General features: G+C 39.2%; 1 protein-coding gene across 21 annotated transcripts in view; it reads left to right on the forward strand.

Annotated features, from left to right (window-relative positions):
* The window catches only part of PTPN22 (protein tyrosine phosphatase non-receptor type 22), a 69314-nt gene that overhangs the window by 24877 nt on the left and 22642 nt on the right, over nucleotides 1–21795 (forward strand). For 15 of the 21 annotated variants that reach the window (XR_013410729.1, XR_013410769.1, XR_013410708.1 and 12 more), the window contains 4 exon segments: nucleotides 436–513; nucleotides 4174–4260; nucleotides 18275–18351; nucleotides 18488–19305. Coding sequence is in view for 15 of the 21 variants with exons in the window: in XM_077982646.1 (XP_077838772.1) it covers nucleotides 436–513; nucleotides 4174–4260; nucleotides 18275–18351; nucleotides 18488–19305 (1060 nt within the window). In the remaining 6 variants the exon portion in view is untranslated. 21 annotated transcript variants of the gene reach the window in all.

Below are 21795 nucleotides of genomic sequence, written 5' to 3' on the forward strand. Positions count from 1 at the left end.
GCTTTAATAGATGGACTCAACTTACTGCAATCATACTTTGCGTTCCAATCTATAAATCATTTTTTAATGTCTAATAGGAAGTTTAAAATATGGCCTTTAGACCTATCTACCAACCTCTTTTATTTTATACAACTCTCATACTTGTGCATCTACTGAATCTTGTCCCTCGTTATATCTATAGTTTTAGACATTTGGTTACACCGTGTGAAATCATTCTGAAGAGTTTCTTTAGTCTTTTCTAGGGAAAATACCAGGCTTTAAATCATGTTGCAAGTGATAAGAAACCTCATTTGTTTTAAAAATGCATCATTTTTTCTGATATTACCCCATGTTAGAAGAGCAGATGCCATGGAAGTACAAGACTATGAAAAAGTAGCAATAATTTATTAACAAAGTATTGAAAGGAATAAGATATTTTCCCCTTTAATTCGATAGATAATTCCTGAGAACTTCAGTGTTTTCAGTTTGATCCAGGAAATGCGGACACAGAGGCCTTCATTAGTTCAAACTCAGGTATGAACTGTAGTGAATGGATCAGAAAGTGTGTCTGAGTCTTGCTCCATCTCTATGTTTAATGGTGAGGCATCCAAAAACAGCTGACTGCTCACATATAACACCAATTTACTATTACATGCTCTAGAGTCCATTGCCATTTTCTGTAACTCTGAATATCCCAATATTTTTCCTGTATCCCTTGTCCTGGGTCAAATTCCTTTCATTCCTTATTTTACTGTCTGTTCAGAAAATATTAAGACACCAATGTAATATTACTTACTTCCTTACAAAGGATGTTGTAAAACTATTCAACAAACTGTTTGGCTTGTGAACTTGAAATAGCTAGGTCATGTTAACTTGAAATTTTGTAGTGATAAAATTCATCTCTGAAAGCATAGAAAATCAGGGATTTATAATCTCTACCTCAGGATGTGGTAACAGAATATGGAGAATTCAGTCTATGTGCTCATTTTAGGAAACACTGAAAAATAAAAATAAAAAATATATTCCTATTACCTAGAGATAGCCACTATTACTATTTTTCTATAGTTTCTCCTGATTCTTATTGCATGCATACTTTTTAAAAAACACATAATTGGGCCAGGCACGGTGGCTCACACCTGTAATCCCAGCACTTTGGGAGGCTGATGTGGGTGGATCACCTGAGGTCAGGAGTTCGAGACCAGCCTGACCAATATGCTGAAACCTCGTCTCTAGTGAAAATACAAAAATTAGCTGGACATGATGGCAGCCACCTGCAATCCCAGCTACTCAGGAGGCTGAGGCAGGAGAATTGCTTGAACCTGCGAGGTAGAGGTTGCAGTGGGCGAGATCACACCACTGCACTCCAGCCTGGGCAACAGAGTGAGACTCTGTCTCAAAAAAAAAAAAAAATATGTGTGTGTATATATATATATATATGTATATATTATAATCACACTATATTTATGTATCACAATCTTTTAACCTACCCCAGAATGCCCACACTTGTTCATTCCATTTAGGAATGCTCTTCCCTTCTCCTCCTAGCTCAAATCTCTCACTGTCTACAATATTAATTTCACTCACATTTCTACACCAATAGTTTTACCCAACAGTTTTAGTTTTCTAAGCGGTATTCATTTTTAATATAGAATTTAGAATTGACCCATTCATTCATCAAATGTATATTGATATTTATTAACAGGCACTTTTGTGTAATCTGTTAGAACTACTTTTAACGACTTAAATAGCAAGACCTTAAAGTGTTTAAGACACTTAGAAATGAAGATGCAAATAGTTTTAGAGATAAAACCACTGACAATGGCAATTCAGATATTTTAGTCTAGAAGTTGTTAATTAAAGGGAAAAAATAAAGAGCTATTATAATATAAAACTGGCCTCCACAGGTTTTCCACTAATAGCTGGTGGAAAAAAATAACTTTTCATGTGCTGAGTGTAGGTGTTTTCTATATTCAACCTGTGAGGGAGAAAGCTTATATGAAATGAAAGCATTAGTGGTTTAATGCTGTCAGACTTGAAAGAAGGCTGATCCATGTAAATGCATAAAGATTCCAGAAGTATGGAATCTAGTTACATAAATTGCAATACTAATTTAATAAAACTATACTCCATTTCAAAAACAAATTCCATTTCAGGTCTACTTTTAAGAGTTGAAAGACAGCTGAAAAAGCCTTCACATTTTGGCATTATCAAACAACTAATTGAATTTAACAGTTGTAGCTGTTTTTTTCTGACACTACTCTAACCAGGAAATGGCACTGTAACCAGATGAGAGCTTCCTGTCTGATTTTTCTTTCTTTTCTTTTCTTTTTTTTTTTTTTCTTGAGATGTACTTTCACTCTGTCACTCAGGCTGGAGTGCAATGGCACGATCTCGGCTCAGTGCAACCTCCGCTCTGCCAGTTTCAAGCAATTCTCCTGCCTCAGCCTCCTGAGTAGGTGGGACTACGGGCACGTGCCACCATGCTTAGCTAATTTTTTGTGTTTGTAGTGGAGATGGAGTTTCACCACGCTGGCCAGGCTGGTCTTGAACTCCTGACTTCGTGATCCACCTGCCTCAGCCTCCCAAAGTGCTGGGATTACAGGCGTGAGCCACCTTGCCCGGCCCTGATTTTTCTTTCTTAAAAAAATTAGCCAGATGTGGTGGCTCATGCCTATAACCCCCGCACTTTGGGAGGCTGAGGCAGGTGGATCGCTTGAGCTCAGGAGTTCAAAACCAGCCTGCGCAACATAGTGAGACCTTGTCTCTACAAAAAATACAAAAATTAGCAGGGTGTAGTGGCAGGTGCCTGCAGTCCCAACTTACTTGGGAGACTGAGGTGGGAGCATCACTTGAGCCTGGGAGGTCGAGGCTGCGATAAGCCGAAATTGCATCACTGCACTCCAACCTGGGCAACATGGTGAGACCATGTCTCAAAAAAAAAAAAAAAAAAAAAAAAAAAAAGAGCATACTAATGACTATGTTGGATGATACAGACTCTGCATTGTTTCTTGCTAAAATTATCTTTGAAAAAATATTGTTCCTTATTTGTATAGAAATGTGTAAAGCGTCAGGGAAAACTCTGAATAGGCCCATTCAGATAAAAAGTAGGTTCAAAATTAAGTGCTTGAGCAAGTACAGGCTAAAACAGAATAGTAATAACTCGTAAACCTTGTAATAGTAGAGGTCTCATTTCTCTATGGTGAAATCCTTTTGTAACCACAAATTTCCAAACCTTATTTAGTGGTTTACTTTTCTTTTCTTTTTTTTTTTTTTTTTTTTTTTTTTTTTGAGATGGAGTCTCGCTCTGTCGCCCAGGCTGGAGTGCAGTGGCGCGATCTCGGCTCACTGCAAGCTCCGCCTCCCGGGTTCACGCCATTCTCCTGCCTCAGCCTCCCGAGTAGCTGGGACTACAGGTGCCCACAACCGCGCCCGGCTAATTTTTTGTATTTTTAGTAGAGACGGGGTTTCACCGTGGTCTCGATCTCCTGACCTTGTGATCCGCCCGCCTCGGCCTCCCAAAGTGCTGGGATTACAGGCGTGAGCCACCGCGCCCGGCCAGTGGTTTACTTTTCTTTGGTATCTTTACTAGGACAAAATTTTAGCAACTTTATCTAAATGCACTGAACTAAGAGTGTGGAAATTAAGTTTCTGAGTCAAGTCCTGGAAATTCCTTCTGAATGACCTGGGATAAACTGTTTGTAAATAGGTATAATAGCCTATCTACTTTATAGAGCAATTGAGAGGACCGAATTAAAGCGTATACATTGAAGTTACCTATCTATACACCAACTACTATCTCTTTTTCCAGAAAAGATGAAGGTTGCTTACAAAAAATCCATCTAGAATGAAATACATTTTTTTTTTAATATGAGCAAAGGAAACAGAATTAGAGGAATGATGGAGAGAAAGATAATAAAGTAGGGTTAGAACATAAAAGAAACAAGTCATAAGATTCTTGTACATTAGTTACAGGTGTATCAAATAGCTATTTTCAGCAGCATAAAAGTGCTTTGAAATCTGAAGTGAACTATGCAAGCATAAGGCATTGTTAGTAAGTTTAATAACATGCTGATTGTCCTTTTGGGTCTGCTATATTAGGATTTGATTGGTGTTCAAATTCCTAAAATCTGGTCCTGCAGTTCACCATTTTTTTTCTTTTTGTTTTCATTTGTTCTGGGTTGTGATGCTCTTCAGGAACAATATGAACTGGTCTACAATGCTGTATTAGAACTATTTAAGAGACAGATGGATGTTATCAGAGATAAACATTCTGGAACAGAGGTAAAATTTAAACTAGATATGATGTCAAAAAAATTTTCGTACTTGCTTTTGGTCAAGGGATGTCAGATTTGTTGCAGGATTTATCCATTGTCACAACTAAATTGAGAGCATCAGATGTGCATAGGGCTGCACTAAAAATTTCCTGTGGAAAAGAACAAATTAATTTGAGGTAACTTAACTTAAAAAATTAATCTCACTAGGTCCGGTGGCTCGCGCCTGTAATCCCAGCATTTTGGGAGGTTGAGGCAGGCAGATCACCTGAGGTCAGGAGTTCAAGACCAGCCTGGCCAACATGGTGAACCCCATCTCAAAAAAAAAAAAAAAAATTTAGCCAGGAGTGGTGGGGCATACCTGTAGTCCCAGCTACTCCAGAGGCTGAGGCAGGAGGATTGCTTGAACCTGGGAGGTGGAGGTCGCAGTGAGCTGAAATGGCACCACCGCACTCCAGCTTGGGCAACAAAGTGAGACCCTGTCTCAAAGAGAAATAAAAATTTAAAAATAATCTCTTGGCTGGGCGAGGTGGTTCATGCCTGTAATCCCAGCACTTTGGAAGGCCAAGGTGGGAGGATTGGTTCGAGCCTAGGAGTTTGAGACCAGCCTCGGCAACATAACAATTTTCTCTACAAAAAAATTTTTCAAAATGGCCGGGCGTGGTGGTTCATGCCTGTAATCCCAGCACTTTGGGAGGCCGAGGTGGGCAGATCACCTGAGGTCAGGCGTTCAAGACCAGCCTGGTCACTATGGCAAAACCCAGTCTCTACTAAAAATACAAAAATTAGCTGGACATGGTGGCAGGTGCCTGTAATCCCAGCTATTCAGGAGGCTGAGGCAGAAGACTCGCTTGAACCCAGGAGGCGGAGGTTGCAGTGAGCCGATATTGCACCATTGCACTCCAGCCTAGGAAACAAGAGTGAAACTCTGTCTCAAAAGAAAAATAGTAGCCAGGCACAGGCATGTGCCTGTGGTCCCAGCTACTCAGGAGACTGAGCTGGGAGGATTGCATAAGCCCAGGAGGACAAGACTGCAGTGAGCCAACATCCCACAACTGCACTCCTGCCTGGGCAACAGAGTGAGACCCTGTCTCAAAAAAAATTATTAAAAAAATTCATCTCTGATTAACCTACTGCATACAGTTAGTTTTCAGCTAAATTTAGAAACAATAGGAGTAAAAGGGCAAGCATATATTCTGCTCCCATGTTTAAAATTTACTATCAGCTATTTTGAAGTATACAATACATTGTTATTAACTATAGTCACCATGTTATACAACATTGTACAGCTTGAACTTATTCCTACTGTCTGACATTTTGTATACTTTGACTGACATCTCCCTAACCCCATCTCTCCCCCAACTCTCCACCCAGCCTCCTGGTAACCATTATTCTATACTCTGCTTCTATGAGTTTCACTTAAAAAAAAAAAAGGTTCCACATATAAGTGATAATGTGGTATTTGTCTTTCTGTGCCTGGCTTATTTCAGTTAGCATGTCTTTCAGGTTCATCCGTGTTGTCACAAATAACAGGATTTCCTTCTTTTTAAAAGGCTGTATGGTACTCCATTGTGTATGTATACACATTTTCTTTATTCATTCATCTACTGATGGACACCAAGGTTGATTCTGTGTCTTGACTATTGTGAGTAACGCTGCAATAAACATGGGAGTGCAGATATCTCTCTGACACAGTGACTTCATTTCCTTCAGATATATACTGAGAAGTTGAATTGCTGGATCATATGGTAGTTCTATTTTTAATTGTTTGAGGAATCTCCATCCTGTTTTTCATAATTTCTGTACTAATTTATGTTCCCATCAACAGGGTACAAGTGTTCTCTTTTCTTCATATTCTAACTTTTGTTATCTCTTGTCTTTTTGATAATAGCCATCCTAACAAGTGACAGATGACAGGTCACTGTGGTTTCAATTTGCATTTCCCTGATGATTAGTGATGTTGAACATCTTTTCATATGCCTGTTGGCCATCTGTATGTTTTCTTTTGAGAAATCTTTTCAGGTCTTTTGTCCATTTTAAAATCAGGTTATTGTTTTCTTGTTGTTGGGTTGAGTCCTTATGCTATGTTAGTATCCAATGCTGTTGGATACTTATCAGATGTATAGTTTGCAGAATTTTCTTCCATTGCACGGGTTGTCTCTTCACTCTGTTGATTGCTTTCTTGAATCACTGAAGTTTTGAGAATATTTTAGAATATCCAAAGGATTTTCAGCTGGAGGCCTAAGATATAAAAACTATTATGATTTGGCCAAATGCCAATTAAAAAATATTGAGAGTTCTAGGATATGCTATTTTGATCTCATCACAAAAATTGATGTTAAATACTGTATAACCACAAAGTGTTAGATTCTGAACAAACCTTAACAAGACAAAATTACTGCTGCCTTGCCTTCATGTGACATATACATTTCTTTTTTTTTTTTGGAGACAGAATCTCATTCTGTCGCCCAGGATGGAGTGCAGTGGCGCGATCTTGGCTCACTGCAACCTCTGCCTCCTGGGTTCAAGTGATATGTGACATATACATTTCAATTTTTAATATCGCATTTTAAATTATTAATCTGAAAATACTCACTGAGGCTCTACTATTTTCTCAGCATTAGGAATACAAAGTGTTTCAGACATGGCCCTGATCATAATTCTCATCATTTGAATGATGAAGCATACTTGAGACCTCAGCAAGACAGGTGGGTGGGAAGAAAGCCAGAATAACTGATGGGGCTAGGGAACTAATTAAGCAATCTTATAGTTAATATCAACTGCAAGGAGAAATGATATGGTGAAGGGACATGGAATAAGAATATAGTTGCTAGGAATTGTTACTTATTTTATATTCATGCCCATTTCATTGGCTAGTAATCCCAGAACAATGTCAAATAATAGAGGTGAAATAAACAATTCTAATTTTGATAGGAATTATTCTCGTGTCTCACTAAGCATAATTTTGAATTTTGATTGGACATATGAATTTTTAAATTGTTTAAAGGAATAATTCATTGATTTTCATTTTCTGAAGAATTTCTTCAGAAAGCATGTTGAATTATTATTATTATTATTTTTTTTTTTTTTCGAGATGGAGTTTTGCTCTTGTTGCCTGGGCTGGAGTGCAATGGCGCGATCTCAGCTCACTGCAACCTCCGCCTCCAGGGTTCAAGTGATTCTCCTGTCTCAGGCTCCCTAGTAGCTGGGACTATAGGCATGTGCCACCACGCTTGACTTATTTTGTATTTTTAGTAGAGATGGGGTTTCTCCATGTTGGTCCGGCTGGCCTTGAAATCCTTACCTCAGATTATCCGCCCACCTCGGCCTCCCAAAGTGCTGGGATTATAGGCACGAGCCATTGCACGTGGCCAACATGTTGAATTCTTATCAATTGCCTATTTTTGCATTATGGAGTGATTAGATGGATTTTCCCTCCTTTGACCTATTAATACAGTCATATAATTATATGATTATCAACCATCCTTACACCCTTAGAATAAAGTCTACTTGAACAAAGAATATTGTCTTAATGTGTTGCTGGAGTAACTGTGCTTATTTTATTTAGGTTCTAGGAAATGTCAGTACTCAAATGTAGCCCAGTAGCAGTGCCATGGCTCTGGATAGCTGGGTTGTTTGGAGTGGGTCCTTAGCCAGTAAATGGGGATACAGGAACACAGTTCAACCCCTCACAGGGGGAACTGGTTAAAGATAGCCATGGAGGACTTCTGCTTCTAGAAAGATCTAGTAGAGATACTTTTCCTATTCCTTCCACTAAGTGCAACTAGAAATCCTGGATATTATACATAAAACAAACACTAGAAAACTCTGAGGGATGGAGAGAAAAAGGCAGACTAGTCAGGGCCCTCCGGACTTGAGAAACAAAATGGTGGTGAGCTCCCTCGGTTTTCTTTGCCTCATATAATTTAAACTTGGTGCTTAAGATGCCAACAACTGAGAAATGCTAACAGTGCAGAGAAAAAAGATGCCCCAGTAAAAGCCTGCTATCTCTAGCCAAAGAACCAGTAAATGGGCAGCCTATCAAGACAGAACATTATTAGACAATAATCATTCTACTGTAGCCAACACTGAAGCAAAAGCTGACCCAATCTCATCCATGCCAACAAAGGCTGAGTGGGGAGCCTATACTTCCACCCTTACAAGGTTATAATAAGGTGTCCAATACGCCTTCTTGGGTGGTGTTAGAGAAGGGCAAATAGAGAGCTGGAACTTTCATCCCCACTGGCCTGTAATGAGGCTCCCTATCCTGCAGTGTCAGTGGAGACCATATGTAGCATCAGAAGAGGCCCAGTGGAAACTAAACACTTTCACCATCATTAGTGGTAATGAGGTCACCACTATCACAGTGTCAGTGGAGACAATGTGAGGAACCTAGGCTTCTACCTGGTATTAACATGACTCCACAATGCCTTCCCATTGAAGTAGTGTCAGAAGAGGCCTAGTGGAGAGTCAGGACTTTCACAGTCATCTGGTGGTAATGAGGCCACTCCCACTACAGTGTCAGTGGAGAACAAGTGAGGAGCCTTCCCAACAGTGCATGCCCTGGAGTGTCAACAGAGGCTAAGTGAGGAACCTGGTGGAGGTAGGATCCACCCAGCAGCAATGAGGAAGCACCCCCTACCATTTCCCCTGCTAAAGAGTATCAAAAAGCCCCAGCAACGGCCAGGTGTGGTGATGCATGCCTGTAATCCCAGCACTTTGGGAGGCCAAGGCGGGCAGATCACTTGAGGCCAGGAGTTCGAGACCAGCCTGGCCAGCATGGTGAAACCCTATCTCTACTAAAAATACAAAAGTTAGCTGGGCATGATGGTGTGCACCTGTAATCCCAGCTACTCAGGAGGCTGAGGCATGAGAATTGTTTGAACCCAGGAGATGGAGGTTGCAGTGATCTGAGATCGCACCACTGCACTCCAGCCTAAGTGACAGAGCAAGACTCTGTAAAAAAACAAAAAAAGCCCCAGCAAAAAGAGAAGGCTTAACTAGGATTCAGAGTTTCATAATAATGTGAAAATACCCAGATTTCAGTTGAAAATCACTTATTATACCAAAAACCAGGAAGATCTCAAACCGAATTTAAAAAAGGACAATAGGTGACAACACTGAGATGATACAGATGTCAGAATTATCTGACGAGGATTTTAAAGCAGCCAAGATAAAAATGCTTCAGTGAGCAATTAAAAGCATGCTTAAAACAATAACAACAAAAACAATAAAAAGAATGAAAATATAGAAAAAGAAAAAAAGTAAAAACATGCTTAAACCAAATTAAAAAATACAAAGTCTCATCAAAAAAAAAAAAAAAAAAAAAGAATCTCAGCAAAAAACGAGATATAAAGAGAAGCAAATGGAAATTTTAGAACTTAAAAATACAGTAACTGAAGCAAAATAGATGGGTTCAACAGCAGAATAGAGGGTACAGAAAAAAGTATTAATGAATTGAAAAGCAGAACAATAGAAATTGCCCAGTCTGAACAACAGTGATAAAATAGACTGAAAAAAATAAACAGGGAACTAAGAGACGAGAAAAAAAAAAAAAAAAAAAAAAAAGAAAGAAAATCTAGCATTGTGTCATCAAAATCCCAGAAAGAAAAGAGAAAGGGCAGGGCTGAAAAAGTACTGGAAGATACATGATAATTAAATTTCTGAAAACGAAAAACAACAAAAAAGTTTTAGAAATCAGCCAGAAAAAGATGACACCTTAACTGTAGGAGGAAAACAATTAGAATGACAGCATATTTTGCATTAGGAATCATAGAGGTCAGAAGGAATTGGCACAATATTTCCCAAGTGCTGAAAGAAAATAACTGTCAATCCAGCGAAAACATCCTTCAGGGATGAAGTGGAAATCAAGACATTCTCAGATGAAGAAAAACTAAGATAACCTGTTACCAGTAGACCTACCCTAAAAAAATGGCAAAGGAAGCTTTCTAAACAGAAAGGAAATGATGAAAGAAGGAAGAAAGAATATAATAAGCAAACATGGGTAAATATAATAAACTTTCCTTCTCCTCTTGAGTTTTATAAATTATGTTTTACAATTGAAGCTAAAATATAACACTGACTGATGTTGTTCTAAATGTATTAAAGAAAATATTTTAAATGCTTGTAACAGGAGGATGGTAAGAAACATAAAGGAAGATAAGGCTTCCACACTTGACCTGGTAAAATGACAATACCAGTAGAGTGTGATACCATATATCTAAATCTATATCTAGAGCCACGACTAAAAAAAGGCTATACAACGCGATATAATAAAACACACTGTAGGTAAATCAAAATGGAATTCTAAAAAATGCAAGAAAGAGAAAACGTCAGGAAAAAGAAAATAGCAATGAGAAACAGAATAAAAATAAAACAAAAAATAAAATAGCAGAATGAAACTTGACCATATTAATAATTACATTAAACATATAAGCCTAAATACACCAATATTTACTGGTGGTAGAGTGAATTGCCAGATTGGCACAGAGAATTAAAAAAACAATTCAACTATATGTTGTCTATGAGAAACTCACTTCAAATATATAAGAGGGCTAAAAACAAAGGAATGGAAAAAAGATGTATCATGTAAACATGAGTCAAAGGAAAGCAGGAGTGACTGTTAATATCAGATAAAGTAGACTTCAGAGTAAAGACAATTATCAGGGATAGGGAGAGATAATGATAAAAGGATCAATCTGCCAGTAAGACATAATAGTCCTAAATGTATATAGACCAAACAATGAAGTTGCAAAATATGTGAAGAAAAACTCATAGAACTTAAAGGAGAGAAACAGATGTTTCACAGTCATAGCCAGATACTTCAATATTCTTCTTTCAACAATTTTGATAGAACTAGACAGAAAACCAGCAAGGATATAGGTGAACTCAACACCACTAACTGACAAAATCTAGTTGACACTTACAGAACACTCTAATAAGAATACGCATTGTTTTAAAGTGCTTATGGAAAATATATATCAAGATAGAGTATATCCTGAGCTATAAAACAAATCTGAAAATTTTTTAGAAATTGTAGTCCCAGCTACTCGGGAGGCTGAGGCCGGAGAATGGCGTGAACCCGGGAGGCGGAGCTTGCAGTGAGCCGAGATTGCGCCACTGCACTCCAGCCTGGGCGACAGAGCGAGACTCCGTCTCAAAAAAAAAAAAAAAAAAAGAAATTAGGCTGGGAACGGCAGCTCACACCTGTAATCCCGGCACTTTGGGAGGCCAAGGTGGGTGGATCACATGAGGTCAGGAATTTGAGACCAGCCTGGCCAGCCTGGCCAAACCCCGTCTCTATTAAATATACAAAAATTAGCCAGGTGTGGTGATGGGTGCCTGTAATCCCAGTTACTTACGAGGCTGAGGAAGGAGAATCGCTTGAACCTGGGAGGCGGAGGTTGCAGCTAGCTGAGACAGGATCACTTCACTCCAGCCTTGCCAACAAAGCGAGACTCTGTCTCAAAAAAAAAAAAAAAAAAAAAATTGAAATTATACGGAATATATTTTCTGACCACAATAGAATCAAATTAGAAATCAGTAACAGAGACCGGGTATGGTGGCTCTTGCCTGTAATCCTAGCACTTTGAGAGGCCAAGGTGGGAGGATTCCTTGAGGCCAGGAGTTGAAAATGATCCTGGGTAACACGGGGGACCCCCGTCTCTACAAATATTAAAAACTCAGCCAGGTGTGATAGCATGTGCCTGTAGTCCCAGCTACTCAGGGAGCTGAGGTGGGAGGATTGCTTGAGCCTGGGAGGTCAAGGCTGCAGTGAACTGTGATTGTGCCACTGCACTCCAGCCTGAGTGACAAAGCGAGACCCTGTCTCAAAAATTAATTAATTAATTAAAAAAATAAAAAATCAGTAACAGGTAATGGAAAAGTATCCAAATACTTGGAAATCAAACCACACTTTTCTAAATAATCTATTGGGTCAAAGAGAAAGTCTCAAAGGAAATAAACACAGTGAATTAAACAAAAATGAAAATACAACATATCACAATTTATGAGACAGAAGCTATAGCAGTACTGAAAGGGACCTTTACAGCACTAAGTGCATCCATTAGAAAACAGTATAGGTCTCAGTAATCTAAGCTCTCACTCCAAGAATATAGAAAAAGAAATAAAGAGCAGAAATCAATGAAATTGGAAACAGTAATAGAGAAAAATCAGAATTGGTTTTTTCTTTGTTTGTTTTTGTTTTTTTGAGACAGAGTTTAACTCTATCACCCAGGCTGAAGTGCAGTGGCATGATCTTGGCTCACTGCAACTTCCGCCTCCCAGGTTCAAGCGATTCTCCTGCCTTAGCCTCCCAAGTAGCTGGTACTACAGGTATGTGCCACCATGCCCAGCTAAGTTTTGTATTTTTGTAGAGACAGGGTTTTGCCATGTTGGCCAGGCTGGTCTTGAACTCCTGACCTCAGGTGATCTGCTTGCCTCGGCCTCCCAAAGTGCTGGGATTACAGGCGTGAGCCAAGGTGCCCAGCCTGGTTTTTTTAAAAGATAAAAAAATATTGGTTCTTTAACAAGATCAATGAAATTGAGAAACCTTTTTAAAAACTGACACAGATAAAAAAGGAGAAAATAAAAATTATCAATATCAGGAATGAAATAGGAGCTATGTTGCCCAGGCTGGTCTTGAACTCCTGGGCTCAAGGGATTTTCTTGCCTTGGCCCCCCAAAGTGCTAGGATTACAGGCGTGAGTCACCACATCCAGCCCAGAATGGATTATTTTCTCAAACACAATCCACCACAATTTATTCGGCATGACATAGATAATCTGAATAGCCCCTTAGTGATTAGAAAAACTGAATTTGTAATTTTAAAACTCCCAAAAAAGAAATCTCAGGCCCACATAGTTTCACTAGAGAATTCTATCAAATGATTAAGGAAGAATTAACATCAATTTTATACAGTCTATACCAGGAAATAGAAAAGGAAGAGATACTTTCCAATTAATATTTTTATTGTGGTACAATATATCATTTTAATCTGCTATTTTAGCCATTTTTAAGTGTACAATACAGTGGCATTAAGTATATTCACAATGTTGAGTGACCATCACTATTTCTGGAACTTTCGTTATTCTAAACAGACACTCTGTGTCCATTAAACAATAACGCCCTATTCTCCCCTCCCACTGGCCCCTGGCAACCATCATTCTACTTTCTGTCTCTATGAATTGGACTACTCTAGGTACCTGATATGGGTGGAATCATATAGTATTTGTCCTTTTGTGTCTGGCTTATTTCACTTAGCCTAATGTCCTCAAGCTTCTTCCATGTTATAACATGTGTCAGAATTTTCTTACTCATTAAGGCTGAATAATATTCCATTGTATATGTTTATACACACACACACCACACACACACACGCACACATTTTGTTTATCCATTCATCCATCAATGGATACTTGAGTTCCTTCCACCTTTTGGCTGCTGTGATGCTGTGATAACCACCGGTATACAAATATATCTTTGTATCCCTGCTTTTAATTACTTTGGTATAACCCAGAAGTAGAATTACATGTGGTAATTCTATGTTTAGTTTTCTTGTAGAACAGCCATACTGTTTTCCATAGCAGCTGTGCCATTTTACATTCCCACCAACAGTACACAAGGGTTCCAGTTTCTCTTTTTTTTTTTTGAGACGGAGTCTCGCTCTGTTGCCAGGCTGGAGTGCAGTGGCGAAATCTCAGCTCAATGCAACCTCCGCCTCCTGGGTTCAAGCGATTATCCTGCCTCAGCCTCCTGAGTAGCTGGGATTACAGGCACATGCCACCACGCCCAGCTAATTTTTGTATTTTAGTACAGATGGGGTTTCACCATGTTGGCCAGGATGGTCTCAATCTCTTGACCTCGTGATCCGCCGACCTCAGCCTCCACGCCTGGCCTATTTTGTTTTTTTGATGGCAGCCATCCTAATTAGGTGTGAAGTGGTATCTCATTGTGATTTTGATTTGTATTTTCCTAATGATTAAACACCTTTCTGTGGTCTTATTGGCCATTTGTATATCCTCTTCGGAAAAATATCTCTTCAAGTCCTTTGCCTTCCCCTACCCACCCCCACTTTTTTTTTAGTCAGGGTCTTGCTCTGACATTCAGGCTGGAGTCTAGTGGCACCATCCTGGCTCACTGAAGCCTCAAACTCCTGGGCCTTAAGTGATCCTCCCACCTCAGCTCCTGAGTAGCAGAAACTATAGGTATGCACTACCACACAAAGCTAATTTTTTTTTAACTTTTTTTTTTAAGAGACAAGGTCTCATTATGTTGCCTAGGCTAGTCTCAAACTCCTGGCCTCAAGGAATCCTCCCACCTCAAACTCCCCAGTAGTTGGGACTACAAGTATGAGCCATGGTGCCCAGATTTTGCTCATTTTTAAAATTGAGGCTGTATGCAGTGGCTCACGCCTATACTCCCAGCACTTTGGGAGGCCGAGGTGGGCAGATCACTTGGGGTCAGGAGTTCGAGACCAGCCTGGCCAACATGGTGAAACCTCGTCTCTCCTACAAAGACAAAAATTAGCTGGGTATGGTGGTGTGTACCTGTAATCCCAGCTACTTGGGAGGCTGAGGCAGGAGAATTGCTGGAACCCAGGAGGCAGAGGTTGCAGTGAGCCGAGATCGCACCACTGCACTCCAGCCCAGGTGACAGAGCAAGACTCTGTCCCCCGCCCCGCAAAAAAAAAAAAAAAAAAAAAAAAAAATTGAGTTGTTTACATGTTGTTGAGTTTCAGGAGTTCTCTATATATTCTGGATATTGATCCCTTATCAGATATGTGATTTGCAAATATCGCCTTCCATTCAGTCAAAGGGTTGCCTTTTTGCTCTGCTGATTGTGTCCTTTGGTGTGTAAAATTCTTAAATCTCAATGAAGTCCAATTTTCCTATTATTCTTTTGTTGTTTGTGCCTTTGGTGTCCTATCCAAGAAATAATTGCCAAATTCAATGTCATGAAGCTTGCCCATTTTCTTGTAACAGTTTTACATTTTACCTCTTATGTTTAGGTATTTGATCCATTTTTGAGTTAATTTCTGTATGTGCCATAAGGGTCCAACTTCATTCTTTTTTTTTTTTTTTGAGATGGAGTTTCACTCTTGCTGCCCAGGCTGCAGTGCAATGGCACAATCTTGGCTCACTGCAACCTCCACCTTCTGGGTTCAAGTGATTCTCCTGCCTCAGCCTCCTGAGTAGCTGGGATTACAGGCATGCACCACCATGCCTGGCTAATTTTGTATTTTTAGTAGAGATGAGGTTTCCTCCATTTTTGTCAGGCTGGTCTCGAGCTCCTGACCTTAGGTGATCCACCGCCTCGGCCTCCCAAAGTGCTGGGATTACAGGCGTGAGCCACTGCACCCAGCCTCAACTTCATTCTTTTGCATGTGTGTATTTAGCTTTTCCCAGAATCATTTGTTGAAAACACTCTCCTTTCTCCACTGAATTTTCTTGGCACTTTTGTCAAAAATCAATTGCCCACCATATGTAATTGTGTTTTTCTAAGCTCTTCTATTTCATTGGTCTTTGGTCTATACTATGTCAGTACCACACCGTTTTGATTACTGTCGCTTTGTAGCAGTTTTTGAAATCAGGTAGTGTGTCATTCAACTTTGCTCTTCTTTTTAAAGATTGTTTTGACTATTCAGTGTCCTTTGAAATTCCATGAATTTTATTCTGGTTTTTAAACAAATTATGTAAAAATGCCATTGGGCTTTTGATAAGAATTGCATTGCACCTGTAGATCAGTTTTAGTAGTAATGTTATCTTAACAATAATACATTTTCCACTCCTTGAACAGAGAATGTCTTTTTATTTATTTATTTATTTATTTATTTATTTATTTTTTTGAGACTGAGTCTGGCTCTGTCGCCCAGGCTGGAGTGCAGTGGCCGGATCTCAGCTCACTGCAAGCTCCGCCTCCCGGGTTTATGCCATTCTCCTGCCTCAGCCTCCCGAGTAGCTGGGACCGCAGGCGCCCGCCACTTCGCCCGGCTAGTTTTTTGTATTTTTTTAGTAGAGATGGGGTTTCACCGTGTTAGCCAGGATGGTCTCGATCTCCTGACCTCGTGATCCGCCCGTCTCGGCCTCCCAAAGTGCTGGGATTACAGGCTCGAGCCACCGCGCCCGGCCTGTCTTTTTATTTATATCTTGTTTAATTTCTTTCAGCAAAGCTTTGTAGTTTTCAGTATACAAGTCTTTTGCCTCCTTGGTTAAATCTATTCCTAAGTATTTTATTCTTTTTGGTGCCATTATAAATATAACTGTTTCCTTAATGTTCTTTTCAGATTGTTCATTGCTAATGTATAGAAATGCAACTCGTTTTGTGTGTTCATTTTACATCCTGCAACTTTGTTGAAGTTGTTTATTAGCTCTAGCAGATTTTTTGTGGAATCCCATATATAAAATCATGTCATCTGAGAATAGAGATAATTTTACTTTTTTTTTTTCCTTTCTGTTTTGGAAACAGAGTCTCACTCTGTCGCCCAGACTGGAATGCAGTGGTGTGATCTCGGCTCACTTCAGCCTCCGCCTCCTGGGCTCAAGCAAGTCTCCTGTTTCAGCCTCCCAAATAGCTGGGATTACAGGTGTGCACCACCATGCCCAGCTAATTTTTGTATTTTTAGTAGAGATGGGTTTTCACCATGTTGGCCAGGCTGATTTTGAACTCCTGACTTCAAGGGATCCACCCGCCTCGGCCTCCCAAAGTGGTGGGATTACAGGCATGAGCCACCGTGTGCAGCCCTTTTTTTTTCTTCCAATTTGAATGCTTTTTTTTCTTGCCTAAGAACAAAATTACTTTAAAAAATTACTTTGGCTAGAACTTTAGTACCAAGTTGAATAAAAGTGGTAAAAGTTGGCATTCTTGTCTTGTTTTTGATATTAGGGGAAAAGCTTTAAGTCTTTCACCACTGAATATATGTTAGTTATAGGTTTTCATATATGGCCTCTATCATGTTGAGAAAATTTCCTTACATTCCTATTTTAAGTGATTTTAACATGAATTTTGTCAAATGCTTTTTCTGCATCAATTGAGATGTTCAAAATGGATTTTAACATCTCTGAAATGAAGATATATTTTATAATCAATGGTATTTTAAGATTCTATGAACCACAATAACACATTTCATAATAATTGCTATAAAAAATAAGGATTGCGAGGCTGAGGTGAGAGGAGCACTTGAACCCAGGAGGTCGAGACTGCAGTGAGCCATGTTTGTGCCACTGCACTCCAGACTGGACAACAGAACAAGACCCTAACTTAATTAAAAAAAAAAGATTGAAGCCAGGCACTGTGATACACACCTGCATGGTCCCAGCTACCTGGGAGGCTGAGGTAGGATGACTCCTTGAGCCCAGGAGTTTGAGGCCAGACTGGGCAATATAGCGAGGCCCTGTCTCTTAAAAAAGAAGATTGAGCATGGCTGGACAGGCGCAGAAGTGTGATTTTAGGTTGGGTGGTCAGGGAAGGTTTCCTTATGCAGATGACAGTTAAGCAGAGATCTAATTATTTAGAAGGAGACAGCCACGCAAAATTTGGAGCAAAAATATATTCATCAGGAGGAATAGTAAGTGTAAAAGCCTTGACTTGGAAGTAAGTTTGGCATGCTAAAGTAATGGCAAGAAACACAGTATATCTAGAGCATAGTGAGGAGGAAAAGAGTAGAACAAGATGAAATAGGTCCAGAGTACCTATAAAGGGCTGAGATGCTGAAATTTCTAAAGGCAGAGTGTTTTTGAGACTAAAGTTACTCACCAAAGAACATTTTCAAAACTCCCACATTTGCAAAGATGATATACACAAATCCTTTCTAGTTTCTATGACACTATTAATCCTTTATTCTGGCCATCTCAGTATATGAACGAGTTCTTGCTGAGTTCAATATTTTGGAAGCTAATCTAACCCTTTCATGAATTATTTTAAATCTTTGCATTTCCTGAAAAATTACTTTTCAGCCTTCTAAATATTAAAATATCTTATTGACATTGCTTCACTGAAAACCAGCCTTTGACTTATTTCTTTTAAAGAGTCAAGCAAAGTATTGTATTCCTGAGCAAAATCACACTCTCCAAGCAGACTCTTATTCTCCTAACTTACCAAAAAGGTGAGTACAATTTTATATATCTAAACGTTGACTAAATGTGTCTGGGAGATGAATCTCATGCTTATACATCATTGTGATGCTAGGAAGAGGCCTATTTGGGGTATGGTGTCATTATTACGCTTTCTTTTTGTTTTAGTACCATAAAAGCAGCAAAAATGATGAACCAACAAAGGACAAAAATGGAAAACACAGAATCTTCTTCCTTTGACTTTAGGACTTCTGAAATAAGTGCAAAGGAAGAGCTAGTTTTGAACCCTGCTAAATCAAGCACTTCTTTTGACTTTCTGGAGCTAAATTACGGTTTTGACAAAAATGCTGATACAACCATGAAACGGCAGACAAAGGCATTTCCAACAGTTGGGGAACCTCTTCAGAAGCATCAAAGTTTGGATTTGGGCTCTCTTTTGTTTGAGGCATGTTCTAATTCTAAACCTGTAAATGCAGCAGGAAGATATTTTGATTCAAAGGTGCCAATAACACGGACCAAATCAACTCCTTTTGAATTGATACAGCAGAGAGAAACCAAGGAGGTGGACAGCAAGGAAAACTTTTCTTATTTGGAATCTGAACCACATGATTCTTCTTTTGTAGAGATGCAGTCTCAAAAAGTAATGCATGTTTCTTCAGCAGAACTGAATTATTCACTGCCGTATGACTCTAAACACCAAATATGTAATGCCTCTAATGTGAAGCACCATGACTCTGGTGCTCTTGATGTATGTTCTTACATACCTTTAGTGGAAGATCCTTATTTTTCATCATGGCCTCCAAGTGGTACCGGTTCTAAGATGTCTCTTGATTTACCTGAGAAGCAAGATGGAACTGTTTTTCCTTCTTCTTTGTTGCCAACATCCTCTACATCCCTCTCCTCTTATTACAATTCACATGATTCTTTATCACTGAATTCTCCAACCAATATTTCCCCACTATTGAACCAAGAGTCTGCTGTACTAGGTAAGTTATTTTTTAAAGTTTGCATAGAATTTTAGGTTTCACTTTGTTTCTATAGAATATTTGGTTTCTTCTCATCTTCCCTCTTCTCTGCTTCTTCTCTTTCTTCTTTTTTTGAGATGGAGTCTTGCTCTGTCTCCAGGCTGGAGTGCAGTGGTGCGATCTTGGCTCACTGCAACCTCTGCCTCCTGGGTTCAAGCAATTCTCCTGCCTCAGCCTCCCGAGTAGCTGGGATTACAGGCGTGCACCACCACGCCCAGCTAATTTTTGTATTTTTAGTAGAGATGGGTTTTCACCATGTTGGCCAGGATGGTCTCGATCTCTTGACTTCGTGATCCCCCTGCCTTGGCCTCCAACATGCTGAGGTTGCAGGCGTGAGCCACTATGCCTGGCCTACTTCCTTCTCTTTCTTCTTCCCGCTACTCCTCAAATAAATACATCTCAGGAGTGTTTTAATGCTGTAATAAGTTGAAAATAGCAACATCAAACATATAATATTCCATGAAACAGGCAGCAATGGAGGCAGTCAAGATCTGGTACAGGATCTGTACCAGCAGGAGTACTTCTAAAGAAGGCACGCCTCATTCCTAGAAATGTATATCAAAGGCCCACAATATACTGTTTTTCAAAAATATTTTTTGAAACAGAATCTCACTATGTTGCTCATGCTGGAGTGCAGTGGTGTGAACATTGCTCATTGCAGCCTTGATGTCCTGGGCTCAACCGATCCTCCCACCTCAGCTTCCCAAGCAGCTGGGACCACAGGGACATGCCACCATGCCTGGCAAATTTTTTTAGAAATGGGGTCTTGCTATGTTGCCCAGACTAGTCTCAAAAATCTGGCCTCAAGCAATCCTCCCACCTTGGCCTCCCAAAGTGCTGGGATTACAGGTGCAAGTCACCACACCTAGCTTCAGAATTTACTCTTAACATATAGAAGCAGCTTCCAAAAGAAGAGCAGAAAAAAATGTGATCAATAGCACCCAGAATTTTTGTTGCACAATTATGTGGCTAAAATGAGTTGAACATATTGCTAAAAACTGAATTCTCTTCCTGTGGGAGTTGGAAGGGGAGAACTTGATTTCTTGCTCTTTTGTAGTAATTTAGTAGATGAGAATACATGTTTATATTTTGTGTAAAAATTTTATCTTATGTATACCTTTTACTTTCATGTTTTACCTTTTATAATTTTGTATTTTTGCATATCATGCATATTGTTCTGTTTTACTGATTAGTTTGAAAATAGAAATGAGCATCCTGTTAGAGATGATGACAATAATTTGATGTGGAAGATGATGAGGGAAAGCAAAGAACAAGTTTAACTCCCTTAGGTATATCATCAAATAATTTATAAAGCACATTCTACATAGACAGGAGGTGGAGAAAACTTTTGCTCTATAACATTATTTATTGTAGAGTTTCTTCATAAATAGTTGTGTAAGATCATTTGTGGCTTTGCTGCAAAAATATCTGGATCTAAGAAGTTCCTTCTGTGATTAGATTATTTTATACATTTTTAACCATTTAAATGTATTTTCTTTTCTTAGATACTCAAGATATCTTAGACTTCTCTAAGCATCTGCATCATTAAAAAACAGAGCGAGACTCCATCTCAAAAAAATAAATAAAAAATAAACCCTTATTTTTCCAAGGATTGTAACAATATCGTCAAGTGCCATCTGGTGGCAGTTTCTTATAATAGCATTTAAAATGTTTAATAACTGGAATGTTTGTATAGAAATACAGAAGACTATCCTATACTATTGTTTTGTAAAATGGAAAAATACCTATATTTTTGGATTTTGTGTAGAATGAAGAGATACTAAAATCTTTATAATTTTACCTAATGTATAACTGAAGCTTTTACATATCAAAGCACTTTATAATGCTTTATTATATAGTCTATATAAAACAAAAGGAGTTATGCGAAAGGTAATTCAAAGCTTCCAAAATTAATGTAATATTTTATGTTAACTGATATACCATGACTCAATCAAAATACTTTTGAGCTTTTATTTATTTATTATTATTTTTTGAGACGGAGTCTCCTGCTGTCGCCCAGGCTGGAATGCAGTGGTGCAATCTCGTCTCACTGCAAGCTCCACCTCCCAGGTTCACAGCATTCTCCTGCCTCAGCCTCCTGAGTAGCTGGGACTACAGGCGCCTGCCACCGCGCCCACCACCATGCCCGGCTAATGTTTTGTATTTTTAGTAGAGACGGGGTTTCACCGTGTTAGCCAGGATGGTCTCGATCTCCTGACTTTGTGATCTGCCCACCTTGACCTTGCAAAGTGCTCGGACTACAGGCCTGAATCACCACACCCAGCCCTACTTTTGAGCTTTTAAAACAAACAATAAATGTTAAAGAATAAGCAAAAACCTCGTGGGTTTGTACCTTAAGATAATTCATTTTGCTTTTTCCTCGAATGAACAAGTGCCAACTTTACTGATAATGGTGCTTCAACGGAATTTAAATATAAATTATGGTAAATT

The sequence above is a fragment of the Macaca mulatta genome, chromosome 1 (genome assembly GCF_049350105.2).
Source record: "Macaca mulatta isolate MMU2019108-1 chromosome 1, T2T-MMU8v2.0, whole genome shotgun sequence".
Taxonomy (NCBI): Eukaryota; Metazoa; Chordata; class Mammalia; order Primates; family Cercopithecidae; genus Macaca; species Macaca mulatta.